The sequence below is a fragment of the Panthera tigris genome, chromosome B4 (assembly GCF_018350195.1).
Source record: "Panthera tigris isolate Pti1 chromosome B4, P.tigris_Pti1_mat1.1, whole genome shotgun sequence".
Classification (NCBI taxonomy): Eukaryota; Metazoa; Chordata; class Mammalia; order Carnivora; family Felidae; genus Panthera; species Panthera tigris.
In genome coordinates, this window is record NC_056666.1 from 43,442,883 (window position 1) to 43,470,617 (window position 27,735).

Sequence of the window (27,735 nt, forward strand, 5' to 3'; positions counted from 1 at the left end):
TATGGGTAGAAGCAAGTCATGGTTCCCACCCACACTTAAGGAGAGGGGATCATGCAAGGGCACAAAGACCACAACAGAGAGATTGTGGGGCTATCCTACAGTCTGCCCACCACATCCAACTTTAGAGGTGCATAGTCTCTCTAATTTCATAGCATTCAGAGTTCTATGGCTTAAGTCACTTGACATATTCTAAAATGCATAAATATTTATCTTTTGTGTTCATTTCCTCCTAATCCTTTCCAGTCCATTATTTGTTTTTCAATGAATGTTGTTTTAATGGAGTTTTTGAACAAAGCAGAAACAAATACAGCTGTTCAATATTATGAATACACCTGAAAGTCCCCTACTGAATTTTTAAGTAACCTTTGTTCAGCAATTAAAAACAAAAATCCCCCCCCAAAAAAACCCGAAAAATCCATGATATCTTAAGAATAACATAGACACATTACACTTAATGCTTCATTTAGTTTTATTAAAGGGCAAATAACTTATTATGTTAATTAATTAGGTTTGAATCCTATATGATATCTATATAATATTATAAATTTATATAAGTATAAATACAGACCTTAAATTATATATATATATAAGTGGTATGCATATGTATATATACCAAAACATTTTCTATTCAGGGAAACATTGGGTTTATTTGTATTGATAGATTAATTTTCAAAAAATGTTATATAAAGTTTATAGTATTTGTATGAAATTTGCACAATTTTAAGGTAAACATATTCGCAGAAAGGGAGTAACCTAAATTTACATGAAACCTACAAAATACTCTGATGACTTTATTAGCAAAGAGCTAACATTTATTAAGATTATTATATCCTTCAGATATTAACTTACTTAAACCTCCCAGCATCACAAGAAATATAAGAGCTACGTACTTTGACTATCCCTATTTACTGATGAGGCACACAAGGCAATTTACCCAAAGTACACAGAAATGTGAAACCAGGCTATTTGACATCAAAGCCTATACATTCAATAACTAAACTGCTTCTCTGAAACTGGAAGCTGAGATTGAATATGGTGTCCTCCCTATAGGAAGTCAATTTTTTAGTGAGTTAGACAAACCATTCGCTAACAATTAATATATAAAGCAAAAGAATTCTGCCACAGAGTATGCACAAAGTTCTACTGCCACCTAGAAATACACCAGAAAGGAACTGACACTCACAAGCAGGGGTGAATTTTGAAAGAAAAGAACCTTTCATTTTCTTAGGAAACAAAGCTAATGAAGAAGTGCCCTAGTCATGCTGCAACGCGCCATCAAATATTTTCAGGATACGCAGCCTTTTGTGTTAGGATGGTTTTCCCTGCCACTCCAGACTTTTTAAAACACTTCATAAAAGCGGAATCACGCAATTTGGAGTCTTTTGTGTCCAGCTTCTTTGATCATCGGTTTTTTGGATACATATTTGTGTCGCTGCCGGTGTGATAAATACAGTGCTTTATGGTATAGATGCACCACAATGTATCTATTTTCCAGTCGAGGGACACCTGTGTTGTTTCCAGTTCAGGGCTAGTATGGATAAAACTGCTCTGAAATTTTTGTATCATTCGTTGCATGCACATACACATTTATTTGTGCCAGCAGATGAATGGAATTAATGGGTCATAATGTGTCCCATTGGTAGAGACTGCCAACCAAGATAGTAGCTATCAGTTTAATCTCCCTCCACAAGTGCAGTGGGTGCTTGAACAACACAGACAACCCTACAGAGTTGAAAAATCTGTGTACAACTTTTGAACGCCCAGAAACGTAACTCCCAATATCTTACTCTTGACAGAAAGCCTTACCAATAACATAGACGATCAATTAACATATATTTTACGTGTTATATGCATTATATACTGTATTCTTTTTTTTGTCTATTTGGGAGAGAGAGAGTGTGTGTGTGTGTACGCGAGTGGAGGCAGAGTAGGAGAGAGAGCATCTCAAACAGGCCCCAAGTTCAGCATAGAGGCAGACGTGGGGCTCAATTCCACCACCCTGGGATCATACGCTGAGCCGAAATCAAGAGTGGGTCACTCAACTGACCGAGCTGCGCTGGCGCCTCTGTACTGTATTCTTACAGTAAAGCAACACAGACCAGAAAATATTATTAAGAAAACCAAAAGGAAGGAAATACATTTATAATATTGTACTATACTTATTGAAAAAAAATTTGTGTGTAAGTGGACCCACACAGTGGACACCCATGTTGTTTAAAGGTCAACTGTACATGAGTTCCAACTGATACAAATTCTCACCAATGCTTGCTAGTCTCTGTTTTTGTTTATTTTTCTAAAAAAATATTAGACATTGTAGTCGGTCTTACAATAACTCCTTTTAGTTTTAATTTCTATTTGATGACGATTTTGATAAGCGTATTTGCCATTTTAGTTTGTGTGTGTGTGTGTGTGTGTGTGTGCGCGCGCGCGCAATGACCTTTCAAGTCTTTGCCCATTCAAAAATGTGCGTGTTTTTCCTTCTTGCTGATTTCTCGACTCTTCATCTACAAATCTTTCAGTCTTCGCTGAGGGAGCCTGTGTGCCTGTCGAGACGCATCTTCGACACTCGGGCAGGTAGGTTACAACTTTTCTCAGCCTTCCCTTCCTGTTTGTGCAGACTCTCAAGGTCAGTCAGAGGTGAAAGCTTAGCCCCCCCCTTCCCCTCCCCCCCCTCCCCAGGTCATTCCTGGGCATGCGTCCGATCCTGGCCTGGCACCCTACACATGTGTATGACCTTTTAGGGTCCCAGGAATATGTTCAAAGCCCACTTCTCAAAGTCCGCTACAGGTGTTCAAAGCCCACATGCAGCAAAACAAGCACCAAAACTCTACTAATGAACAAAATTTTCGCTTGGATGTTTTGGTCAGCTTTTCATGCCCATTGTTATTGTTGCCACTGGAAGCAAAACAATTGCCACTGAAGTTCTGAACAAACACCTGCAGGAAATGGGGAAGGACTAGACGGTTTTGACGAAGTCTCGTCTGAAGATGACTAAGCAAGCTTTCGCAGCAGGTGTAACCTGGAGGAAAAGGAGCTGTTTTGTCGGTAGGGGGCCCTAAGTGATTGTGGTTGCCATAAACTTTGACAGCAGTGACCCGTGACTCTCAGCGTGACACATTCTCAATGGCTATGTCCCAAAGTGTCAGACGGCCTCGGTATGAATACTCGATCTAAAATTTTAAGGCCTTGGGCAAAGTACTTACTCTCTATGTAACTCAGTTTCCTTATATACAAAATAAGACATTAATAACACCTAAGGCACAGGGCTGTTGGGAAGATTAAATGAATTAATTGTATGGTAAGCGTTTAGTCTCTGGCTGATAGAAGCACGATGTAATGTTGGTTATAATTATTGCTATGTTTTTATTATCCTTATTAATCATCATATCGTCATTCAATACAAACGTTCCTTACTTTTATATTTTTGGGTGCTTTGCATAATGCAGGGAGCGAGTATCGTCACATTTAGCAAAGTAGTAGGGGTCGAAGGCTGTGCCACGTGGATGCAGGTATGAACCAGCAAAATGTGACTCTTGGAGAAGCCGGCAACAACAATTAAGGGTGAGAGGTATTAAGCAACAAGTAACTTTTTGAGCACTGAGTCTGAGAATTTCTCAGAAGATTTCTTAAAAGCAGGAGGAGACTTCTACTACTTTCGTTTGGTTATTCAAAAGAAACAGGGTGATTTTCTCACTAGGTAATACTGATCCTCTCTCCACAAAGGAAAACGTGTCGAGCCAGCAAAATATTCTAAACATATTAACGGCATCAGTGAGATAGCAAATTAGTAAGTAACCCCAGGCAAGTCCAAAAGTAAGTTAAAACCCAGAAAGAAGAGCTGCCTTTCCTGTACAAGATTCTCAGAGAAAGAATCAGAGCAGCAGAAGAGGGTTTGGGGCAGTCTAAGAGCTTGGGCAGGGGTAGGGAGATTGAAAAATCAGTACATCTCGTTGGTTCACCAGAAAGCTACACCCCAGGACAAGATGGTCTCGCCTGGATACCACGGACATTTTGAATCAGATTATTCTTTGTTGTCGGGAGCTGTTCAGTGCCTTGTGTAGTTTAGAAGCGTCTCTTACTTCTCCCTTCTAGAGGCCAGTATCAACCTTTCCCCACCATTGACTGCCCACCATGTTGGACAACCAAAAATACCTCTAAACACTGCGCTAGGAGTAAGGCCAAGGAAGAGTGGCTGGTCTTTGAAGGAGATGAAGGTCAACTTCAAACTTTTCAGTCACTAAAATTGAAGGGAAATGATGCCAGATTGCCAGTGTTGAGGAAGGAAAAATTTCCTTTTCTTTCCCACCCCCAGGGTTCTTCTAGCTAGTGAGGAATTAAATTGATATGAGATAGATTAATAGGAGGAAAAAAAAAGACAAAAGTTTTATAACATGTCTGCGGAGACTCAATTATGACATTGAGATGCCAAGAAATGACCAAGGCAGACAGTGTTTACACATTTTAGAAAAGAGACAATAGGAATTGACCGGATAAAGAAAACATAGGGACACCTGGATAGCTGGGTCAGTTAAGTGTCTGACTTTTGATTTCAGCTCGAGTCATGATCTCACGGTCATGGGATCCAGCCCCCTGATGGGCTCCATACACACTGGGCATGGAGCCTGCTTGGGATTCTCTCTCTCTCCCTCTCTCTCTCTCTCTGCCTCTCTCCTGCTCACGTGCTCTCTCTCAAAAGAAGAAGAAGAAAAAGAAGGAGAAGAAGAAGAAGGAGAAGAAGAAGAAGAAGAAGAAGAAGAAGAAGAAGAAGAAAACAACAGGTGTTTGGGAACTTTTTTTTAAAATATGAAATGTATTGTCAAATTGGTTTCCATACAACACCCAGTGTTCATCCCAACAGGTGCCCTCCTCAATACCCATCACCCACCCTCCCCTACCTCCCACCCCCCATCAACCCTCAGTTTATTCTCAGTTTTTAAGAGTCTCTAATGGCTTGGCTCCCTCCCTCTTTTTTTTTCCTTCCCCTCCCCCATGGTCTTCTGTAAGTTTCTCAGGATCCACATAAGAGTGAAACATATGGTGTCTGTCTTTCTCTGTATGACTTATTTCACTTAGCGTAACACTCTCCAGTTCCATCCACGTTGCTACAAAAGGCCAGATTTCATTCTTTCTCATTGCCAAGTAGTATTCCATTGAGCTTTAATTAGTAGGTTTAATTCTATATGGAATTTGGGCTGAGGTCATAGATTACAGTAAAAGAGTAATGAGAGGGTTTTTTCTACAAATTTCTCAACTTCAAAGTCTCTGTCTTTGGTGATAAGGAGGTCTTTTTCCTTCCTATTATGGGGAGGGCATTTTTTTTCACATGGGGGATTTATTTCCTGCTTTCAGGGGGACAAGGGAGGGTCTGAGTGTCCTCGCGTTGGTTGTTTTCCAAATAGCTTCAATTCAAAACAATCAATATGCCATTGTGGCACATATGGGATGGCCTGCCCTGGGCCTCTACAGTTCCAGTTCCTGCCCTGGGCCCCTACAGTTTCCAGCTTCCCTGGAAACTTCCACACTAAAAGCTGATCTGGTGACTGTGGAGAGAGAAATGGAATTAGTAAATGCATGGTAAGAGATCTGCAGAGAGTAGAAAGAACATAGATTAGAATGAAGTTGACAGGGGCGCCTGTCAGGAGCACCCACAGGAGCCTGGGTGACTCAGTCAATTAAGCATCACTCTTGATTTTGGCTCAGGTCATGATCCCAGGGTCATGGGAGGGAGTCCCATGTCTGGCTCCACACTGGGTATGAAACTGCTTGAGATTCTCTTTCTGTCTCTCCCCTGCTTGTGCTCTCTCTCTCTTTCTCTCTGTCTCTCTCTGAAAAAAAAAAAAAAAAGACTGAGGATGAATAAACAGAAAAGAACAAATCAGAGCCCATTTCCCATCTCTCATTAAGCCAGTCCAAGCTCCAGAAATAGATCAGGTCTATAGAATACCTGTACTTCTTTACTTCTTTTCTCTGACAAAAAAATATTAATTCTTTCTTTTAACAGATTTAAATTAGATATATTTGTCCTGCTTTGTTTACAGAGAAGCAACATTTTTCACTGATGATGGCATAAGCTCCTCTTTGCACGATGGCGTTGGAGTACCATAGAGGCTGAGCTGTTAACTTCTGAGCATTTCTTTTTTTTTTTTAGTATGAAATTTATTGTCAAATTGGTTTCCATACAACACCCAGTGCTCATCCCAACAGGTGCCCTCCTCAATGCCCATCACCCACTTTCCCCTAACTTCTGAGTATTTATAAAGTTCACTTTGTGGTATTGAACTCCGGTTCCATGACCATGGAGAGACTTAGGATTGCTTTTCTGACTGATTATCTCCCAAATTTGACTAATGGGACCTTTAGTGCTGAATAGAATTTGGAATTGTGATATACTAATGGATTTTCTATGATTTCTTGAGGGACGCATTTATGTGGCACAATTTTAGGAACAAAGGAGCACAGGTTTGTAATTTGGCAGTCAGTTAGCTGGAGTGCTTACTCACAGAAAGGAACCAGATATCCAAGATCACATTGTCCTGACCACGTAGTTAGGAACCCCATTTATGCTTTGTTGCCACATAACATAAGGAGATTTTTATGGACAAGATTAAGTTGAAATTTTGAAAGTCTGGGACATCTCATGACCTCTGCCACCGATAATGTTCACATCCACATGTCTTCATTTCTCCTGTGAGAGAAGAACAGGTTGAGAAACAGCCGACATAAGAAGCCTGTAGTTGCCAATCACAACATTATTTAAATAGGAGTAAAGGGGTTCAGAACAAGTCTCTCCAAAATGTGCCACGTGGGCAAGTAGACTGTTGCAAGCTGAAGTCAATCAAGACCCAACAGACTCAAGAATAGCTTTACCTCTCCCTTAAACTATCTAAAAAATATTTAGATATGGGACCTGGCTCAGAAAGAGAGCCACTAACAAGAGATAACATTTTTACGTGAATGACTTATTTGCATGGCAGGTCAAATGTCTGTTTATCACACATCTCTGTTCTTCTCTTTGGTCTGTGAATTATTCTTCCTCCCTTTGAAGCCCCAGGCCTTAGCTTAAGATGACATAGAAGTCTCCATTGCCCGGCTTGTCCTTGGGTCTTACATTTTTATGGGGTCCCTGCACATTTGCAATTAAATTAGTTTTTCTCCTGTTACTCTGTCTAACGTTAATTTGATTGCCAAGGAGGTTAGAAGGGTAGAAAGAAATTATTTTTCCTCGTCCACACTAAAAAACAGAAAACAACCCAAATATCAATCAATACTGCCTATTCATACAGGAAACAACATATAAGAATGAAAAGTAATTAACAACAGGTACACCTAACAGCGTGGATGAAACTCACCCATGTGATGTTGGCTATGAGTTTGAGCTTGAGATATACTGAGGGAAACTAGACACAGAGGATCACTTACCACTTCATTCCATTCATACAAAGGTCAAAAACAAACCGCAAACATCAATTTTAGAAGTTATGAAAACAGGTATCTCTGTATTTCTGGGGGAGATGAAAGGGGTAGAGACAAAAAAAGGGCAAGAAAGTGTCATTTGGTGCTAGCAATGTCCTGCTTTTTGATTTGGGTACAGTTTTCATGGATATTTGTTCTGTAAAAAATTGTTAAACCTACATTTATGTGTTGTACCTTTGTCTGTATGTTGGTTACAAGTTATTAAATATATTTCATTAATATTAATTAATACGGTATTGTGTTCATTGCAAGCTATTAAACATGTATAACATATGTATAAAATAAGATATTAATATTCACAATAGCATATATTATTAATATCACATTTATATAATATTCATCATTATATTAATATTGATAATTAGTCATATTATATAATAAGAAAAAGGTGTCTTTCAGGTCTCAAAAACTAGACATTTTGAAGTATGTTTTGGTAATATAGACTTTGGTAGTAGAGGCTTTAGCATATACAAAGTACTTTAGCATATTTGCACATATTACACAATAAATAAACATTAAAAAGGTTTTAAAAAGTGAGTTCTTTGGAGAAATGTTTATTTAAGTCTTTTGCCCATTTTTAAATCAGGTTATCACTATTATTATTTTTTTGCTATGAATTAAAAAAAATTCTTATATATTTTGCATATAACACTTTATCCAGATGTATGTTTTCCAAAGATTTTTTTCTCATTCAATAGGTTACCTTTTCAAATTTTTTTTTAAGTTTATTTATTTTTGAGAGACACAGATAGCATGAGTGGGGGAGGGGCAGAGAGAGAGGGAGAGGGAGAGAATCCCAAGCAGGCTCTGCACCGTCCACACAGAGCCGATGTGGGGCTTGAACCCACGAACTGTGAGATCACGATCTGAGCCAAAACCGAGTCAGACGCTGAACCAACTGAGCCGCCCAGATTCCCCAGTTACGTTTTTATTCTGCCATTCCCTCTGCTCCGCAGAAGCTTTTAGTTTGATGTAATCCTACTTATCTATTTTTGCTTTTGCTGCCTGTGCTTTTGGTGTCATTCAAGAAATCATTGTGGAGACTCATGTCAAGAAGACTTTCCCTTATTTTTTTTTTCTGGGATTTGTTTTCACGTCTTTAATCCATTTTGACTCAATTTTTATGTATGGTGACGTCAGATAAGGATCCAATTTCATTCTTGTAGATGTGGATATCCAGGTTTTTCAACACCATTTATTCAAAAGGCTATTCTTTCTCTACTGTGTTTTCTTGATACCCTTGTCAAAGATCAAATGACTCTATATGCATGCTTCCCCCCACCTCCTGGGCTCTCTAGTTCCACTGATCTCTATGTCAGTGTTTATGCCAGTACCATACTGTTTTGATTACTGTAGCTTTGTAATATATTTTATTATTTAAAAAAATTTTTTTTCTTAATGTTTTTATTTATTTTTGAGACAGAGAGAGACAGAGCATGAGCAGGGAAGGGGCAGAGAGGGAGGGAGACACAGAATCGGAAGCAGGCTCCAGGCTCTGAGCCATCAGCACAGAGCCCAAAGCGGGGCTCGAACTCATAGACTGCGAGATCATGACCTGAGCTGAAGTTGGATGCTCAACCGACTGAGACACCCAGGCGCCCCTGTAATATATTTTAAAATGAGGATGTATGAAGTCTCTAGCTTTGTTCTTGTTCATGATTGCTTTGCCCATGTGGGGGTCTTTTGTGGTTCCATCTGAATTTTAGGACTGTTTTTTCTTCTATTTCTATACACTATATCTTTGGGATTTTGATAGGGGTTGCACTGAATTTGTAGATTGCTCTGAGTGATATGGCCTTTTAATAGTATTAACTCTTCCAATCCGTGGACACAGAATGTCTTTCCAGCTATTTGTATCTGCTCTAATTTCTTTTATTAATGCGTTCATGTAAGTCATTCACTTTTTTGGTTAGGCTTATTTCTAAGGTTTTTTAAATTCTTTTTGGAGCTATTGAAATGGGATTGTTAATTTCCTAGTGTTTGTTGTTGGCGTATAGAAATGCAAGTGATGTTGTATTTTGATTTTGTAACCTGCAACTCTACTGACTTTGTTAAGAGGTTAGATTTCATGCTGTGATTTTTTAAATGTTTATTTATTTATTTTGAAAGAGAGAGAGAGGGGGAAAAATGAGTGGGGGGAGGGGCAGAGAGGGAGCAAGGAAGAATCCTGAGCAGTCTCTGTGCTCTCAGCGTAGAGCCTGATGCGGAGCTCAAACACATGAACAGGGAGATCATGACCTGAGCCGAAACGAAGAGTCAGAGGCTTAACCAACTGAGCCATCCAGACCCCCCTCATGTTGTGAGTTTGAAACACAAACAAGCAAACAAAATCCAAGAGAACAACTTTGGGAGGTGATGGATATGTTTATCACCTGGATTGTGGTGATGGTAACATGAGCATATATGTACATGTGACCAAAGGCACCAAATTGTACATATTAATTATGTGCCATTTTCTTGCATACTAATCATACCTCAAATAAATCTAGAAAACAAAACAAACTAAAACAAAGCTACACGTTAGGTAGCATTATTTGTGGTGTAGATCATCTCCTTGGTCTGCACTGTGGGGCAGAAAATAGACGCAATGTCTTTATAATGAAATACGTAAAGCTGATTATACTACCCACGACACTTAAACCGTGTTTAAACTGCATTTAAAAAGAAAAACAAACCTGCAGTTTCTCTCCCGTTAAATACATCTTCCTAGCCAAGAAACAACCCAACAAAACAAAAGTGCAGTGACTTTGCCCCGCCACTAGGTGACACTGCACCATGCCCTGCCCATAAGAGTGGGGGAACTTGAGTTAAATTAGGATAGAGGAGATTCTTGAAGCAACCTTATTATTATTATTTTTTCTTTATTGAAGTATAGTTGAGGGATGCCTAGGTGGTTCAGCCAGTTGAGCGTCCAACTTCAGCTCAGGTCATGATCTCCCGGTTCGTGGGTTCGAGCCCCACGTCGGGCTCTGCACTGACAGCACAGAGTCTGCTTGGGAGTTTCTGTTTCCCTCTCTCTCTCTGCCCCTCCCCGACTTGTTTCTCTCTCTCTCCCTCTTTCTCTCTCTCTCTCAAAAATTAATACTAAAAAAAAATATAGTTGACACAGTGTTGCTTTAGTTTCAGGTGTACAACAGGGTTATTTCACAAGTCGATACATGATGCTAGGGTCGTCACAAGTGTAGCTACCATCTGTCACCATACAAGGCTATTGTAGTATCATTGACTATAGTCCCTGTGCTTGCTTTGCCTTTCATGCCCAGACTTATCCATTGCATAACTGGAAGCCTGTATCTCCCACGCTCCTTCACCCATTTTTCTCATCCCCTCATTCCCATCCCCTCTGGCAACTATTAGTTTATTCTCTGTATTTATGGGACTGTTTCAAAGCAAACACATTTTTTAAAAATATTTATTTTTGAGAGAGAGAGAGGAGGAGGAGGGACAGAGACGGGATGGGAGAGGGGGGAGAGTTGGGGGGAGAGGACCCAAAGGGGGCTCTGCGCTGACAACAGGAGCCTGATGCAAGGCTCAAACTCAGGAACCACGAAATTATGACCTGAGCTGGATGCTCAGCCAACAAAGCCATCCAGGCACCGCAAACAAACTCATTATTAAATTTTTTTAATGTTTATTTATTTTTGACAGAGAGAGAGAGAGAGAGAAGGAGAGAAAGGCAGAGCCCAAGGGGGGAGAGGGCAGAGAGCGAGGGAGGCACAGAATATGAAGCAGGCTCCAGGCTCCGAGCAGTCAGCACAGAGTTCAACATGGGGCTTGAACTCGTGAATGGTGAGATCATGACATGAGCTGAAGTTGGATGCTTAACCGACTGAGCCACTCAGGTGCCCCCAAATTCATTTTTAATATTGGTAATTGGTCACTAGGAAATAGAGTCATACTTTAAATAATAAAATTGCTACTTTAATGATACTATATTAGGGCTTATTAACATAAATTTCTCTTATAGAATATCTTGAAACTATGAAGAAACATAAAGAAGAAAACAAATGTTATCTATACTCCTATTACTCAGGGAAAACCATTGTCTTCACCTTTGTAGTTTTCTGTCTTTAAGATATAAAAACACAAAATGTGTGTATTTCTATTTAATATTTAACAGGATAAAATCTTACTGGATATATATTTCACCTGGCCTAACAATAATACTTTGCACATTCCCCCATATACCTAAACATTCTTTTTTATTATTATTTTTCATTGTCGTCATATTATTTCATCATGTAGTAGAATCATATTTACTTAACTAAATCTTTAATTTTGGACCATTAAGTGGTTTCTAATTTATCATTATTAAAAATAGCTCTTTGATAGCATTTTGTGGTTATATCTTGAACATCAGAGATTATTCCTTTAAAGTCTTCTCTCTCCCCCCCCAAAATGGTCACATCAAAAGAAACATGGAATCTTTTTAGGGTTTTTGATAAGTGTTTTAAAAACTGCATTCCAAAGGTTAAACTATACCAATGTGTATGATCATCAGCAATCTTTCCAATCATATATATTCCAACATTTTCTCTAGAATTTTATTAGCATAGATTTTCATGTGTTAAAATCTAGTCAAATTTATGAAAAGTGAAAGCAAGCTTAGAAAGATCATTTCTATATTAGAATTATAAAAATGTTGAATCAGTTCAATACTGACTATAGGATCCAGCATTTCAATGGCATTCTATCATTTTAAAAGTAGTTGTCATTTTATTGAGTCCCTGTATTTATGTGAAATAAGCAGGTGAACTGTTATTCCTCTTTCCAGAGGAAGGAATTGAAATTGTGTTGCAAATGCCAAATAAAACACAGATAATTGGTAGGTGCCTTCAGCACGCATTAACATAATTATCCAAGGTGAATATAGCCTGCAAATTCAACATTTTAAAAATTACGTAAAAGCTTGAACACGGGAGCAAATCGAGTATATATATGAGCTCAGGTCATGACCTCGCGGTCCTTGAGTTCAAGCCCCAAGTTGGGGTCTGTGTTGACAGCTCGGAGCCTGGAGCCCGCTTCAGATTCTGTGTCTCCCTCTCTCTCTGCCCCTCCCCTGCTCGTGCTCTCTCTCCGTCTCAAAAATAAATAAATAAATAAATAAATAAATAAATATTAAAAATTAAAAAAAAACATGCTATAGAAATAAACATATTATGTAGAAATGCTGCTCTATGTCAATACTGGACCTTTAATGACATAACAATCATCATTCAAAGTTAATACATCCTGGGGGTTCACTTTGAGGCAGGGACTCTTCTAAGTTCGTTTCCATGTATTAACTAATTTAATTTCTACCCAATTGTAAGTAAGTTTCTGACCAGTGCTAACTAAAACAGCTGGACAACTGGTGACGGTGACGGTGCGGGGCGGAAGCGAAACAAATACTTGTCCTGTGCTTTGGCCTTTAGCTACACTTTCCGCCTACACATTTCATAACAGGTAAATCACAAGACTTTGTTTTCTAACGTGACTCAAGAGTGCTTTGTTATTATTAACGATAGGATATTAGAGTTTGAAAGCCATTTGTTTTATTTTGCAGCTGTGGGAACTGAAGGACACTGAAATTAAGAAACCTCTATTTTTTTTTTTTTTTATCACTATAGGCAGTGTCTGGAACCCACATTTCTTTCCAATATGGCATTCTAGTGATAACAGTTTAGAGATATCAGAATGGCATTCAGAGAAGCCTTCAGAGAAGAATATGATGAAATACATTGCAGCTTTCGGAGAAGCATATTGTGAAACGCATTCATCAAACAATTTTGAAAGTAACAGAATTTTTCCTGACTCGAGTATCTCGTAGAGATTAACATAGCGCCTTGTTTCTATTTTATGGATTATTTTGTGTAAATGACTAAAATACAGAGCATCAGTTATGAGGGCCAATTATACTTTTATTGGAGAGAAGATGAGCTTTATTTAAAAAAAATTTTTTAATGTTTATTTTTGAGAGAGAGAGAGAGAGAGACAGAGCATGAGCAGAGGAGGGGCAGAGAGAGAGAGGGAGACACAGAATCAGAAGCAGGCTCCAGGCTCTGAGCTGTCAGCACGGGGCCTGAGAGAAGATGAGCTTTATAAATAGGCCCTTGCAAAATAACTCTAGATGTCTCCTAATTTCTCTATGTCTCTTTAGTATGAGGGTGATGAATAACAACAGAAAGGAAGAAAATAACAGAGTCAGAAATTTAAATGACCTACATTCCTCTCAAGTCAATTTGAGTGTTCACTGCACATCTGCTCTACAGAAAAATAAATAGAGCCCTTTTGGAAGCACATATGAAAACAATTCAAAAAGTACAAACTAGGGGTGCCTGGGTGGCTTAGTCGGTTGAGCATCTGACTCCGGTTCAGGTCATGATCTCGCGCTCTGTGAGTTCGAGCCCACGTCGGGCTCTGTGCTGACAGCTCAGAGCCTGGAGCCTGTTTCAGATTCTGTGTCTCCCTCTCTCTCTACCCCTTCCCGGCTTATGCTCTGTCTCTCTCTGTCTTAAAAATAGATGTTAAAAAAAATTCCAAAAATCAAAAGTACAAACTGTGCTATAAAGCTAAGTTTCTACTGTAGATAAGTTTAAAAAATGTTCTAATGTTCTGTTTTCTGATACTATGACATATATTAGTGTATTTTGAAGGAATGAACACTTCTTAGAAACCGTTTTGTGGATTCTACTTTTATTTTAACTTACACAAAATCAGCTTATAATGGCAGTGAATACAAAAGACAAAGAAACACTATTGCACTCAGAAAATACTTCATATGAAGCATTGCACGTGGGAGAATTGATTAGGAAAGGTACAAATTTATAGTCAGATAAGACTTGACTATTCCAGGTTTGAAGAATACAGACTTTTTCCCGGTAGAAATTTACCACATCACATATTGCACATTTTCCAACACTTTCATCTGCTTCACAAATATCCGTTATAGTCTTTGCTTTTGTCTGTGTCTCTGTAAAATGCTACATGTAAGATTTTTAAGACAATGAAGTATGTACCATTGGAAAAGATGAGTTACGTAGAACTAAAAAAACAAAAACAAAAACAAAAACCAACAAACCATATAAATACATGATTATCCCACTCTTTTGGCAGGAAAATGACAAAGTAACTTGGCAAACTTCTCTATAAAGAGAAAAATATTATGAAGCTTAGTTTCATAAGCATTTGTCCACTTAGAAATGTTCTCTGATTTTTTTCTCAAAAAATGCATTTAGACTAAATGTCTGCACTACTGGTTAAAATTTCTTATGTTGACATTTGGTTTTTAATACCATCAGTTAACATCTTCAAATAGTGCAAATATGAGGAGCACACTCAGTTTCGGTAGTCATTCAACAATAAATAATAACTCTAAGCCTAGTTATTTTACTATTTCTGAATTTTAAAATATAAAGTGCATCCATAAGGCTTAAAGTCATTCTCATTTTTGCGCGTAATGAATGGTCAGGCAACCTGTGCCTTTTTCAGCTCATGGCTGGATAACCTGGAATTTCTTTTCCTTTTTTCCATAGTCTCATTTGGAAGAAGGTTTCCAAAATAATACAAAGGTTTTTTTTTCCCACAAAGTTTTTATGGAAAATTTCTGACCATAAAGCAGCATCCATCAACACAAATTTCCTCGAGTTCCAAGTCACCATAGTCTAGAAGCAAATATGTTTCCTCATTATTTGAAGGGCTTACTACATATCCAGTATAAATTCTTTTCACATTCTGTGCTGATGACCCCTGTGCTATTCAGAAATGCACAGTTCTCAGATCCTGTAAGGTTGAACCTGGCAAACAATAAAGAAAGTCAGCATTATTTTCAGTTCATTATTTCCATTCAGTTACAGGAGAATGAACTTTGTGAGGGTAGTCTGTGATTTTTTTTTTTTTCGCTTGGTAGGACCTCATGAAGCATGTCAGCTGGTCAAGTTGACCATAAACTAACTTGTAAAGACAGTAGACCGAGACTGGAAGAAATACTATGTGGAGGGTGGCTACAGAGCAGAGAGTAACAGTTCCATTCCTTCGGTTGGCATACCACCAGAAGAGTGATTCTTGGTTGTTTCTGAGTTAGGTTTATGGCCCCTAAAGCCCATCTGCATGTATAGTCCCATAGGACACATATTAAGAATTCTTTTTCTAGAGATTTTTAAATTTATTCTTCATATCAGTAATTATCATGAAACTATTTAGATACCTAGAGATTTATTCAATTCTGAGTTTTCAGATGAAAAGATTAACACTAAACATATAAAATGTCCTTTAAACTTTAAAATGTACATTAATTACAGGTAATAAAATTAGGCAATATCTTTCATTCTGAGGCAAGTTTTCTCTTAGGTTCACAGAAACTTCTAATTCGTGATTAGAAATATTGTTCTTTATCTCTGTGGTGATGAGAATTGGGAGAGGGCAAAAGGGAATTATTTTCTAAAAAAAAAGAAAAAAGAAAAACTCCAGCTTATCAGGAAAATATATATACGAGATTGGAAATGTTGGATTTTTTTCTTTTTGCAGCATTGCAATTATTTCTGGAAAATTTCTGAGTCTGTCACTCACACTGAAATTTGCTGAGATAAACATGCTAGAAGCATTTATTGTATGATTTCCAAATAGATAAAAAGAGAAAAATGGCAATATTAAAACCGTTCTTTGAAGAATTTGAAAGAGTATAAGCGTAAAAAACAGACTGGTAAAGCTCTGCTCATAAAGGGCACAACCTTTGTATACAACAGTGATTTGAAAGGAAAATGGCTTCCCTGAGCTGCCATTCTGGGGAGGATGAAGAGACATCTAAAAACTTACCTGTTATTGAATACTTTGCCATCTGACCATTTCCATGTCCGGCCATCTTCATTTTTCAGCCCAATCCAATGTTCGGCTCTACCCACAAATCGTTTTAAAAAGATCTTGAAGAAAGCACAAAGAAGGCATATGTTAAACAACCCCTCTGGTAAGTATGTAATAAATTACATTTCTCAAAAGCTGCAATTCAAGGCATGATGGCTAAGCTGCTCACTTACTAGCTCTATTTGGGACCAGCTCGTTTGAACTTTTGGCCATTGAAGCTAAATAATCAAATCAAATTTATAAGGTTAAACGGAACCCTGATTATGACCTCAGACTGATCTCATGCTTTTCTGTAACTAAATTTCCCTACAAGGGAGATAGGTACAATGTCTTCAAAGAAATCACAGATTATCTCTATCAAAAAATAGCAAATATTTAGGAAATTGTTTTTGAATCTTACCATGTCCTCTTCAGAATCAACGAAGGCAAGAGTAGCCCAATGTTCAGAGCAAAAGTTTTGTGCTGACTTCCAGTCCTTTGTTACAGTGGAAATAAAGTAGCATTTCCTCCGGTATGCAAACCAATCATCTGAGCATGAAGAAACAGGGCTATTTGATGACAGTGGGTGTGAATATTGTTCTGGACAGTTGTATTGGCCAACTGTGAACAGGAAAATGGTTTGTTTTAGTAATAAAAGAAACTAGCTGACAATGACAAGGATGAGAGGCAAGAAGTGAATTCTGAGAAGAGCAAGAAGGCAGGTTCTTACTTTATCTAATTTCCTGTTGTGCCTAACTACCCCTGTCAGGATGCAAGAAATAAGAAGATGTCCTTTGGGCCATAATCTCCGAAAGGGGTAGGAAAATAGAAAAATCCTGCCAGTAGTCTTTGGACTAAAAAGGGTAAAGGGCATTATAAATTCCAATGCAGCCAACGAAACACTAAATTGGGAGAAGGAGAGAATAATTTGTAGGGAAATAATTCAGAATACAGAAAGAACTATGGCTGGGGACATTTCATAAAATTGTAAGATTTCATGTTTGTTAAAGGCAAATGTCTTGGTATTGCTATGTTTTGAATACCGTATCCCAATTAATTCTTTGGGAGCTTCTAGATATATATATTTTTTAATTATGCGTAAGCACCATTCTGTTGCCCTTGAGATAAAAAACAAAAGACTGGTCAATTCCTGATTAATCTATGGCTTAGATATTATTTTTTTCTATCAAAAATGAATGTGAAGCCCACATTTTCCCCCTAGCTAAATGTCTGTTTAGTTAGAATCTAAATCAGTCCCTTTCACTTCAGATTTAAAAATCTGCTCGTGTAATTTTCTCCCACAATAATTTTTAACTTCTTTTTTTTCCTTCCCTTCCCCCATCCCACAATAATTTTTAAATCATAGACACCTTTAATACTTCTAAAGACGTTCTAGGCAACTGAGAAAGCGTTGCATTGATTATCTAAAGAATATGGAATTATATTTGGGATGTTCAAAGAAATCAGCCATGTATAAAAAATGGGGGTGATTCTAAAAAAGAGAGAGAGAGAGAGAGACCATTTCTAGATTCCAAAGTATGAAAGTCCCCCCCCCCCCCACCGCTTTTTTTTCCTTCATGTGAGACCATATCCTCCTCTGTGAGGGTTCTGGGGCTAGAGTTGGGCATGTTACACATTTCACTTTCTGTACAATGGCAGCTAACAATCCCTGACCCTCCCCTTGCCTAAAGGCTTTACTGTTAAGATTAAACCAAAGGCTTTTAGATTAAGTTCCATGCAAAAGCAAACAAATAAAACAAAAATGATGCTTTTAAAAAAAAATGGGGGTGATTCTAAATTAATCAGAATTTCAGATTAATTAGTGCCAGTAATCCCTGTTGATTTCAGCTGGACAGGAATGCTAACAGCAGAATGAATTCATGAAGTACAGACCCACCTGATAAAGCGATGAGAGCAATGATTAAACAAGTGATAAAGACCACATTCAATACAGCACATGGGATAGGAACTTGAAGGGACCCTTCATGCTGTGTTGCAAACTGAGGGCTGGCGGTGGTACCTGCAGGGAGAAAGTTCATGATGAATTCAGGTCAACTGTGGAAGTAAGAAAGGGACATTTGATATTCTCCTGAGGCATTAGCTTTTCAATACCTCCTTATCTTCTTAGATGAAATTTATAAGTTAATTTCCCCCCAATTTTGAGTGACTTTGGACAGTTTATTTTTGGCTAGAAATGAAACGATCCAGGGATAATAATGAGATCATAAAATATCTGCCTAATATGTGCACTTAGTAGCTACAAAAATTCTAAGTTTATGATGATTTTATTGTTTGAATCACAAAAACATTTATTAAATATCTGATTACCCTAGGAGACACATAAAAAGGACATCCTAAGCATAATCCCTTAACCTCTCTGTAGTTCCTGTTTAAGAAAGTTGACTTAAATGTAATAAATATGGATGATGAATAAAAAATATTGAATTGATATATAAATATATACAACTACCATGACTGAAAATTAAAAAAAAAAAAAGACTGGTGGTACTTTTTGGTGAAGTCAGTACATACGTAAAGCAATGGAAATTTTCATATATTACTGATGGGGGAGTAAAATGTAAAGATAATTTGGAAAGCTGTTTTTCATACAATGAAATATATACCTATCCTCTGATTGAGAATTTGACTTGTACAAAACAAGAATGCTCATAGCAGCTTTATTCTTAACAGCCAAATCTTAGAAAGAATCCACATATCCATCAGTAGGAATATGGATAAACAAGATATGGCATATCTGAATTCTACTCAGCAGAAAAAAACACAAAAACAAAAAAAAACCCACAAAAACAAACAAACAAAAAACCTCATCAATGCAACAAAATGCATTGGTCTCAAAAAATGTCGAGTGAAAAAAATGCAGCTACAACTATATACTATAGATTTCCATTTATATGACATTCAAGGCTATAAACTATAGATTTCCATTTATATGACACGCAAGGATAGCTGAACGAAGTCAGACCAAGAAAGACAAACACCATATGATTTCACTTATAGGTGGAGTCTAAAAAACAAAGCAAGTGAAGGAACAAACAGAAAGCAGAATCGGACCCATAAATACAGAGAACGAAATGAAGATTGCCAGAGGGGAGGAGAATGGGGGTATGCGCAAAATGGGTGAAGGAGAGTGGGCGATACAGGCTTCCAGCGATGGAATGGATAATTCACGGGAATGAAAGGCACAGCATAGGAAATATAATCCGTGGTAGTGTAAGAGCATGGTGTGACAGAGGGTCCTACATTATGGTGAGCATAGCATAACATAAAGGGGTGTAGAATTACTATGTTGTACACCTGAAAATAATGTAACATTATGCGTTACCTATACTCAAAAAAAAAAAGTTGAATTAAACTATGGCAACAGAAATCAGAAAAGTAATTGCTTTTATGTGTGTAGGAAAAGTAATTTGGCTGGAAAGAAACACAGGGGAACTTTCTAGGGTGAAATTTCAAATCTTGATTGGAGTTGTTATGGAACTCATTAAATGGCATACTTTTGATTTGTGCGTCTGTGGCATGTCAATTATGCCTCAATTAAAATGATATTTGAGTGAAGAGCAAAATATTTGAATTTTTCAAGAGAAGATAGTAGAGGAAACATAACAATATTATACAGCAAATGTTAGGTAGAAGTTGATTATTTTCATGTACCTTCTGTATAATGCTGAAACGAAGCAAAAATTTGATTTGATTTCACCAATAAGAAATAATTTTGTGGAATATGAACATGATGTGAATGATGATTCTTAGTTTAAAAAAAAACTACAAGAATATCTGCTTTAGAATATAAACAAGTAATCAAGAACGGAGAGAAGAAGATTTTGTGACCAGTGATTGAATTTGATTTTTGCTAGGATGACCCCTCAGGGTTTCTAAAATTTGGCCTCACAAGAGATACATAGTTCCCTATTAGGTTCTCAAAAACTGAAACGTAAAATGGCCACTTGAATGATACTAGAAATTACCATACAAAATAGCATCGAATGCAAACATATCATGTTTTTCTATATGCTATGATTTCCATAATTAAAAGCATACTAAAAGAGGACATATCTTGAGATTCTTGTATTTCTTTTCCTAAAAACATTTCTCCGAAGTGAAACTGAGCACAGAGGTGTGTTTTCTTTCATTGTTCACTGGTTATCATTTTTGCTTCTGGGGATTGTTCTTTCCCAGCATAGGTCTGCATTGGGGTTTTGCAAGAGAAGCTTTTACTTCACTCCTCTCTAGCTCTATTTCTCTCAGCTTCTCAAAGCAAATCTTCCTTTTTTTTTTTTTTTTTTTTTACCAGCATACAACCATCACCGGAAGCTGCCCTTGGTAGATAGGGTAGCAAGTTCAGAACTGTCTGTCTAGTTTCACTTCTCCCCATGTGAGAGTCAATCATGCTGTTTAGACTCAATGCAGCAAGAGTTGTGGTTCCTCGGCAAACACTAACTCATCTATGTAGCTCCCGGACTCAGAGCCAGCCTAGCTCAGTCTATTGGCTTATCCACAGGCAAAAGGTGGAGGTGATTCTCAGACTGTATGTTTCTCCATTAGTGAGGGCTATTGTTACTCACTGTTTGATTTATCACCTAGGCAACAAAACACTCCCCTTACAGGATACTTCCGCTCTGATTATGGGCCCTGTTCATTAATGAAGAAATTGAAGCTAAATCCACGATTAAATACCAAGTCATCCAAAGGTGATGCCCAATGATGGCTTACAGTAATAAAGCAACTACAAGGGCAGCATAAACTAAACACTCAATAGAAAATTGGAGAACTCGGGAAAAGTTGCGGATTCCTGAATTAGGTCCTTCGTTGTGCAACTATGATCTCTACTTACTGGGTGATTTTATTATTATGTACGTTATTTCTTTTCAGCAGCTCAACTGGGCCATAACATTATGGTTACCTAGCTACCAGGAATCTTTGCGGCTTGCACTTCTTATGCACACTTGATTGTGTGTACTTAGTACAAGATGGGTTTATCAGAAGCGATTGGTGTCTTCCTAACATAAACCAGTCTAGCAGACACAGGCTCAGAAAACAATCCCACTCTCCAGACCGTTCAGCTCTGCTGTTCATGTTATAATGCACCCCTTGATTACCAGGTCACTTTGCCTAAAAGTAAGTTTGGGGGGCACCTCATTAATTGGAGAGGAAGAAGGCTAAATTAAAAAAAAAACAAACAAGCCTCACAGAAACACATTATAAGAAAAAAAAATGGGAGCGTTCTGGTAACAGGAAAGAGAATAAAAGTCTGTGGACAGAATAGGCAAAGAGAAGAGGGGAAAAAGTAAATAGCTAAGATAATCACATTTTGATGTATTTAGATGAAAAACAGAAGAAAGGAAGAACCATGTGTGACTCATGTCGAATCTGAAGCCAGTGATTAGAGGGTGAAGCAGAATGATGAAATAGAGGAAGAGTTCTATGAAGGGTGCAGAAGCAGAAGATTGCCCTTTCAAGAACTTTTCGTGACCTTCTCCTAAGAAACTACCACCGGGCCCGGTAAATGTTCAGATATGCGTCCGTCTATCCTCTCAAAGGTTGGAAACCTTCATTGCCAGCAACTGGAGGATGCTGTCACGAGAATACAACGAAGCAAACAGAAAGCCTACAAAGACACAGGTGAAGACAACGAAGAATGTAATTGTTCATGTGGAAGGCCCAGAAAAGTTTTGTAAAGAGAGGCTGTGCTTCCTGAAGTGCCTACAGATGGATATGGAAAAAGGATGCGGAATGCACTGGGCCAGTGAGCTTTCCAGGTAAATCTGAAGAACTGATATGGAACATTGAAACATTGAACATTGAAACAAAGGAACAGGTCTTTAAAGGCCTTCTGAAATCCAACGCTGTGGTCTCCTCTCATGTTTCAGGTAGATAGAGAAATAATTACTTGTTCCCATATTCTCCTTTTCCTGGACTGAAGCAAAATGTAACCAAGTTTTTCTAAAGACAAAGGCTCATTTTTTAAAGTACTGTAATATATAAGCTAGCTAGCTAGATGATAGATGATAGATAGATAGATAGATAGATGATAGATAGATGATAGATAGATAGACAGACAGATAGATGTATGTGTGTGTGAGGGACAGAGAGGGAAAAGGAGTTTTGTTACAAGGATATAACAAATAAGGTGTGACTTACTTTGTTGTCCTCTCTCCGGATGCAAGGAGCTGTTCTCTGTTATGGAACAATCTTCAGAATTCATCTTTGCTCTAGTCAAGATTCCCTGGCTAATCCCAGGCCAAGCCAACTACAGCAAAAGTCTTTGCTAGACCTCTTGTCCCGTCTCTGAGTCTGTGAGGTACCTCAGCGTTTATATTGTTATATTGTCTCCACCCCCTTCCTCTTGCCACCTATACCCGCTCGACTACATCAGTTCTCTTTAATTTATGCTCCAGCGGCCCAGACAATTCACACCGTGTTGTGGTGGTGAGCTGCGGGTTTTCCCTGCTGTCTGAAATGTGCTTTCTCACAACCGTAGGTGTAGCATGAAGCGACAAGCGGGATTTTTCCAGCATCTGAGACATCCTTCTTTAAGTTTGTAAAAAACACAGATAGTTTAGGAGACGGTGTATTTAAGTAAGGAGCGAACGGTTAAGGCTTCTTATCTTTGAGGTGGAAATAATTTGGAGAGTAATATTTCCCCTAGATTCTGATTCATTTAGTTAATGAACGACTAATATTTATTGAGCATGCACTCTGACCCTGACACTGTTTGGGGCTAGAGGGGTCATTGTTAAGTAAGAATTTTAAGATCTGTCCTCATGAATCTCTCTCCACTCTGGAAGAATTTTACTTAGGAAGCTATAAATCGGCTGTCAGAAGGGTATCATTGACGTCTTCCCCAGGGACCAGTTCTTCTACGTTACCATTTAGTACACGCTTGCTTTTAATTCAAGAAATAGAAACCTTGTGGTCTGGAACTTCCGATAGTCTAAAATTGTTTGTCTTAAATTACCTGTTTCATTTACCTCCTGTTAATTTTTTGCCACATTTTACTGTCATCTAGATTGCCCTTATTCCCCCTAGTATCTTATTCTTCTCTAATTTTCTCCTCTTTTACGTGAGTATTTTTCATGTATTTCTGAGATGTCAGACATCTGGGGTATGATTGTCATAAATTTTATGTATTTTATTTTTGAGAAGGAGAGAGAAAGCACGAGTGAGGGAGGGGCAGAGAGAGATAGAGGGAAAGAGAGAGAATCTTAAGCAGGCTCTGTGCTGTCATCATGGACCCCGTGTTCCCCGAGATTATGACCTGAGCTGAAATCAAGAGTCAGAGGCTTAACTGATTGAGCCACCCAGGCTCCCCAAGGAGTATGATTTATAAAAAATATATTGCCATGGCATCTAATACCATCTAAGCTATTAAGATCGACACAAAATGAAGCCAGAATGTCTGTGCGTGGTGACTTAAAGAGGGGATCAAAATATCACTCTGGTTACCAGTCTTGCTGCCACAATTTTTGTCATTAGTACCTCTTCTTTAAAGACAATCTGGTTTCAAAAGAAAGACTTCGTGAAAGTATTATGCTTAGATGGGTTGGCAATTCTCATCGACTGTGGCTAAGTTAGGCCATTGTATTTATTTGTTAACCTAAGACGTTAAGAGTTACACGTTGGTCTTAAGGGTTCTCTTTGCTTCCACTCTCAGTCCGTTTCCTGGTATGTTTTCCACACGACAGCAAGAAGCATTGTTTAAAGTTAAGTCCTATCACTTTGTTGAGATGTTCATCTCCTCCCCACTCCTACCCGAAAAGCCTTCTTATCAAAATCACCATAAAAATCCAAAGACCTTCTTATAGTTGAGAAGGTCTCTGATCTAGCCCTTGGCTACCTCTCCTGCCATTTTCCCTATTAGTCACTGCCCTCTCCAACTGTAACCTCTGCTATACCACAAAAATGTCAAGCATACTCCCACTTCAGAATTTGTGCATTTTCTCTGAAAGGTTCTTCTTTCATCTGCTTGCATGTCTCTCTCTTCCTTTAACTCATTTCATTTATTATTCAACTATGATCTGCCCAGAAAGGTCTTCGATGTGCTTTCTATATGTAAAATAGAACCTCACGCTCTATGCCACCGTATACCTTTATCTTTCTTTATATCACATGGTGACAGCTGACATTATATCATTGTTTATCATCTACTTTCCTTTCTAGACTAAGTAAGCTGCTTGGGGGCAATAACTTTTTCTGGCTTACCCCCTCTGTGGCTCTAACACCTGACATAACAACTGGAACCTAGTATGTGCTTACTACACAGAGTTGTTGAGTGCATGAATAAATAAATATGAACTAATGAAAGAATATGTATAAAAGCCATAAAAGTTCCACCGGCGCCTGAGTGGCTCAGTCGATTGAGCGTCCGACACCAGCTCAGGTCACGATCCCACGGTTTGTGAGTTCCAGCCCCATATCGGGCTCGCTTGAGCTCTCTTTCTCTCTAAAGTAGAATAAACATTAAAGAACTGTAAAAGTTCCAGAATACAGAGTGCCACTCAGGGAGGTGTGGGGGATTGTAGACCGCCACTGGGTAGCAAGGACACCCTTGAATATTACAGATGAGGGATGGAGGAGGCAGTTGGGTATTTAAGGGAAACATCTGCTGCGTTCACTAATTTCTTTGTGTTAAAACAACTTAGGTCCTCTGTTTATTCTCCTAAAGTTGGGAGACCTGGGTTAATGTCCACACCTTGGCACTGACTATACACACTGTATCATGAAGAATGTATGGGGTCGAGACAGTGTAGGGAAAGCAAGAGGGACTTAATTCCTGTGAAACTCCTGGTCTGGGCCAAGGGTTGAAAGTTTCCATACTCTTAGAGACAAATACCTACTTCTGGGAAAGCAAACAAATGAGAGATAACAGCTGTTAGGGAGTAATGGTAGTCTGGGCAAAATTAGAAATAACAACTTAAAACCTGCTTGCACAAGGATTTCTGTTTTTCAGGAGCCCTGAAAGGAGGTGGACCATGGAGAAAGTCAGCCTGTGATTGTCTCATGTCCGTTGAAAAGTAAAGACCACAAGATAATGACGGTAGGACTGAAGGATGCTTCCCCACTCCCAGCGCCTCACTCTTTGGAAGAGTACCTCTCTCTATAAGCCTTGCACACTGCCCCTTCGGGGAGCAGCATTCCTCTTTCTTGTTGGCTCCCTTGTATGCAAGCTATCTCTGATAAACTCCAGCTGTTTTCTTTCTCTTAAGTTCAGTGTTCATATCTATGACATTCTTACTCAAGAACCTGGTCTTGGGGCTCGGGTGACGGGATAATATAACAGTTATAAATCTACAACAGTATTTGAACCCTTCCAAGTCTGTGGGGTATGATGGGGGGGAGAAAGCAAATATTCTTACACACACTAATAATCCTTGCCATGTGTGTTTCCCACCTACAAAGCGATTTCTAGCAGTTTGTTGGGCAACCACAGAAATCCTGGTCCAGTTTTACCACTTACTAACATGTCTTTTCCCCTCTGATGACTCCCACGTAAGTGTGAAAATCAGTTTTCTTAGTGGAACACCGTTTTTGAAATTTGAATATTCCAGAAAAGTTAGGTTGGTTAGCATTATTTAAAAAAAGTACAGATTTTACAGTCAAATAATCATCTCCCGCGATTTTCTCTCCTACTCCCTATAGGTCAGCTATGGTGACCTTCTTTGTGTTCCTTGAGAAAAGCTAAACTTATTTTGGTTTTATGGAGTGTGTTCTTGCCCTTGTTCTCTCAGATTTTCCATGGTTAACACTTTCTTCTTGTTTATGTTACCTCACATGTCACCTTCTCAGCAAGACCTTCCCCAACCCCTTGTAGAATTTACCTTCCATTGGCCACAATATTACCTCACTCTCTTCTTTTATAAAATCTTTTCTCAGGGGTGCCTGGGTGGCTCAGTCAGTTAGTATAAGACTTCAGTTCAGGTCATGATCTCACGGTTCATGAGTTTGAGAGCCCCACATCAGGCTCTGTGTTGACAGCTCAGAGTCTGGAGCCTGCTTGGGATTCTGTGTCTCTCTCTGTCTCTCTGTCCCTCCCCCACTCAAGCTCTGGCTCTCTCAAAAATAACTAAAAACATTTAAAAAGAAGAAGAATGGTATAAAATATATTCTCATCTGAAATTTTGTAGTTCATTATATATATATATATATATATATATATATATAAAGAATACACATATAAATGAATAAATAAATAATGTAAATGTATATATATCTAGTTTTGAAAATTCACTGTTATCATTTATTTCCCTTTCTAGAAAATAGCATCTTTAAGAGCAGGGGCATGGCTGACTTATTCAACAATGAATCTCTAGTATAAAACAGCACCTAGAATATAGAAAGAGTTCAAAATACTTACTGGGCAGACACACAACAAATCTGGGAAACAAATTTGGGAAAGTGCACAACTCCACTGAGCTTTGGCTTTGTTATCTGTAGACTTAAAGTACTAACATCCAACTTACACGGTTTGGTGAGGAAAGAAAATTATAAACTAAAAACATCAGTGTTCTAGTATGGGGTTTGGGACATATTAGGCATTGAATGATGTATGAAGGAATCACTTTGATAGAAGTCCTAAAAGGGGAGAGTTTTTCATTTGTGGGAAGAGACAAAGCTGAGAAGTCGCAGCATTCTTGCTGATGGGATGCAACGTGGCTCTTGTCTGCCTAGGATACAGACAGGAAGCTGCCTTCTCTTACTTCCACCTCAGACAGCGCTCATAATATGGAGATGCTTGCCTGTGTGCTCGAGGTTTCTTGCTTCTTCAGCTGTAGTCAAGTGAATGGATGCTATATGTATACATTTAGATACGCTTACATTTATAAACACATGCATATATATATGTGACATCTACTATTGATGTTATTTTTATGTAACGCATCTATAAATAGGCCATTGGACAGAGAAAAGAAATGATAACCAGAGATCTTATTTTCAGAAAATAAATATCTGGGGGCACCTGGGTGGCTCAATTGGTTACAAATAAATAAATAACTAAACTTAAAAAGGAGGAAAAAGATTATCTGTAAACCTTATAACCATGATCAAGACCTGTGTTATTTCTTTTTTGGAGTCATTTTGCCTCTGTCTTTATGGGAGCAGCCCAAGTATTCTGTTGAGTTCAGCACTTAGTATATAGGTGACAGCAGACGGCCCCTGCAAACATGAAAACCAGTCAGATTACTGAGAACGGATGTCATCAGTGGGCCTTTTAGGTATTTACTGGACCTCCTGCTAGGCAAGTCCTTTATAATAACCTGAACTTCACTACAAAATTAATATTGTCCCATTAATCCTCCTCTGCTTCCACAGTCCTTGTTTTTTTGAGTGTAAGAAATCTCCCTTAGGTTTGAGGAAGCAGTCAACCTAAATGTATGCAAAAGAGTGAAAGAACAGTGAATAGGGTTTGCCCTGAAGGTCTGGTTGACA

At 38.3% G+C, this 27,735-nt stretch overlaps 1 protein-coding gene across 1 annotated transcript; it reads right to left on the reverse strand.

Moving 5' to 3' along the window:
* Positions 1-14,131: 14,131 nt before the first annotated feature.
* Positions 14,132-23,393, reverse strand: CD69 (CD69 molecule). The gene is made up of 5 exons (XM_007093301.3): positions 22,450-23,393; positions 18,188-18,310; positions 16,712-16,911; positions 16,267-16,370; positions 14,132-15,248 (listed from the first exon to the last, which is right to left on the reverse strand). Exons 1-5 carry the CDS (start codon positions 22,511-22,513, stop codon positions 15,140-15,142), a joined length of 600 nt encoding a protein of 199 aa, XP_007093363.1. The 5' UTR covers positions 22,514-23,393; the 3' UTR covers positions 14,132-15,139.
* Positions 23,394-27,735: the final 4,342 nt, after the last annotated feature.

What these genes read in the sequence shown, in the direction of transcription:
- CD69 (XM_007093301.3), bottom strand. Translation starts at nt 22,513, where the DNA reads ATGAATTCTGAAGATTGTTCCATAACAGAGAACAGCTCCTTGCATCCG. An exon ending in TCCGGAGAGAGGACAACAAA is followed by an intron (nt 18,311 to 22,449) that starts GTAAGTCACACC and finishes TTCTCCCTGCAG; the next exon opens with GTACCACCGCCAGCCCTCAG. An exon ending in TGCTCTCATCGCTTTATCAG is followed by an intron (nt 16,912 to 18,187) that starts GTGGGTCTGTAC and finishes TCCTGTTCACAG; the next exon opens with TTGGCCAATACAACTGTCCA.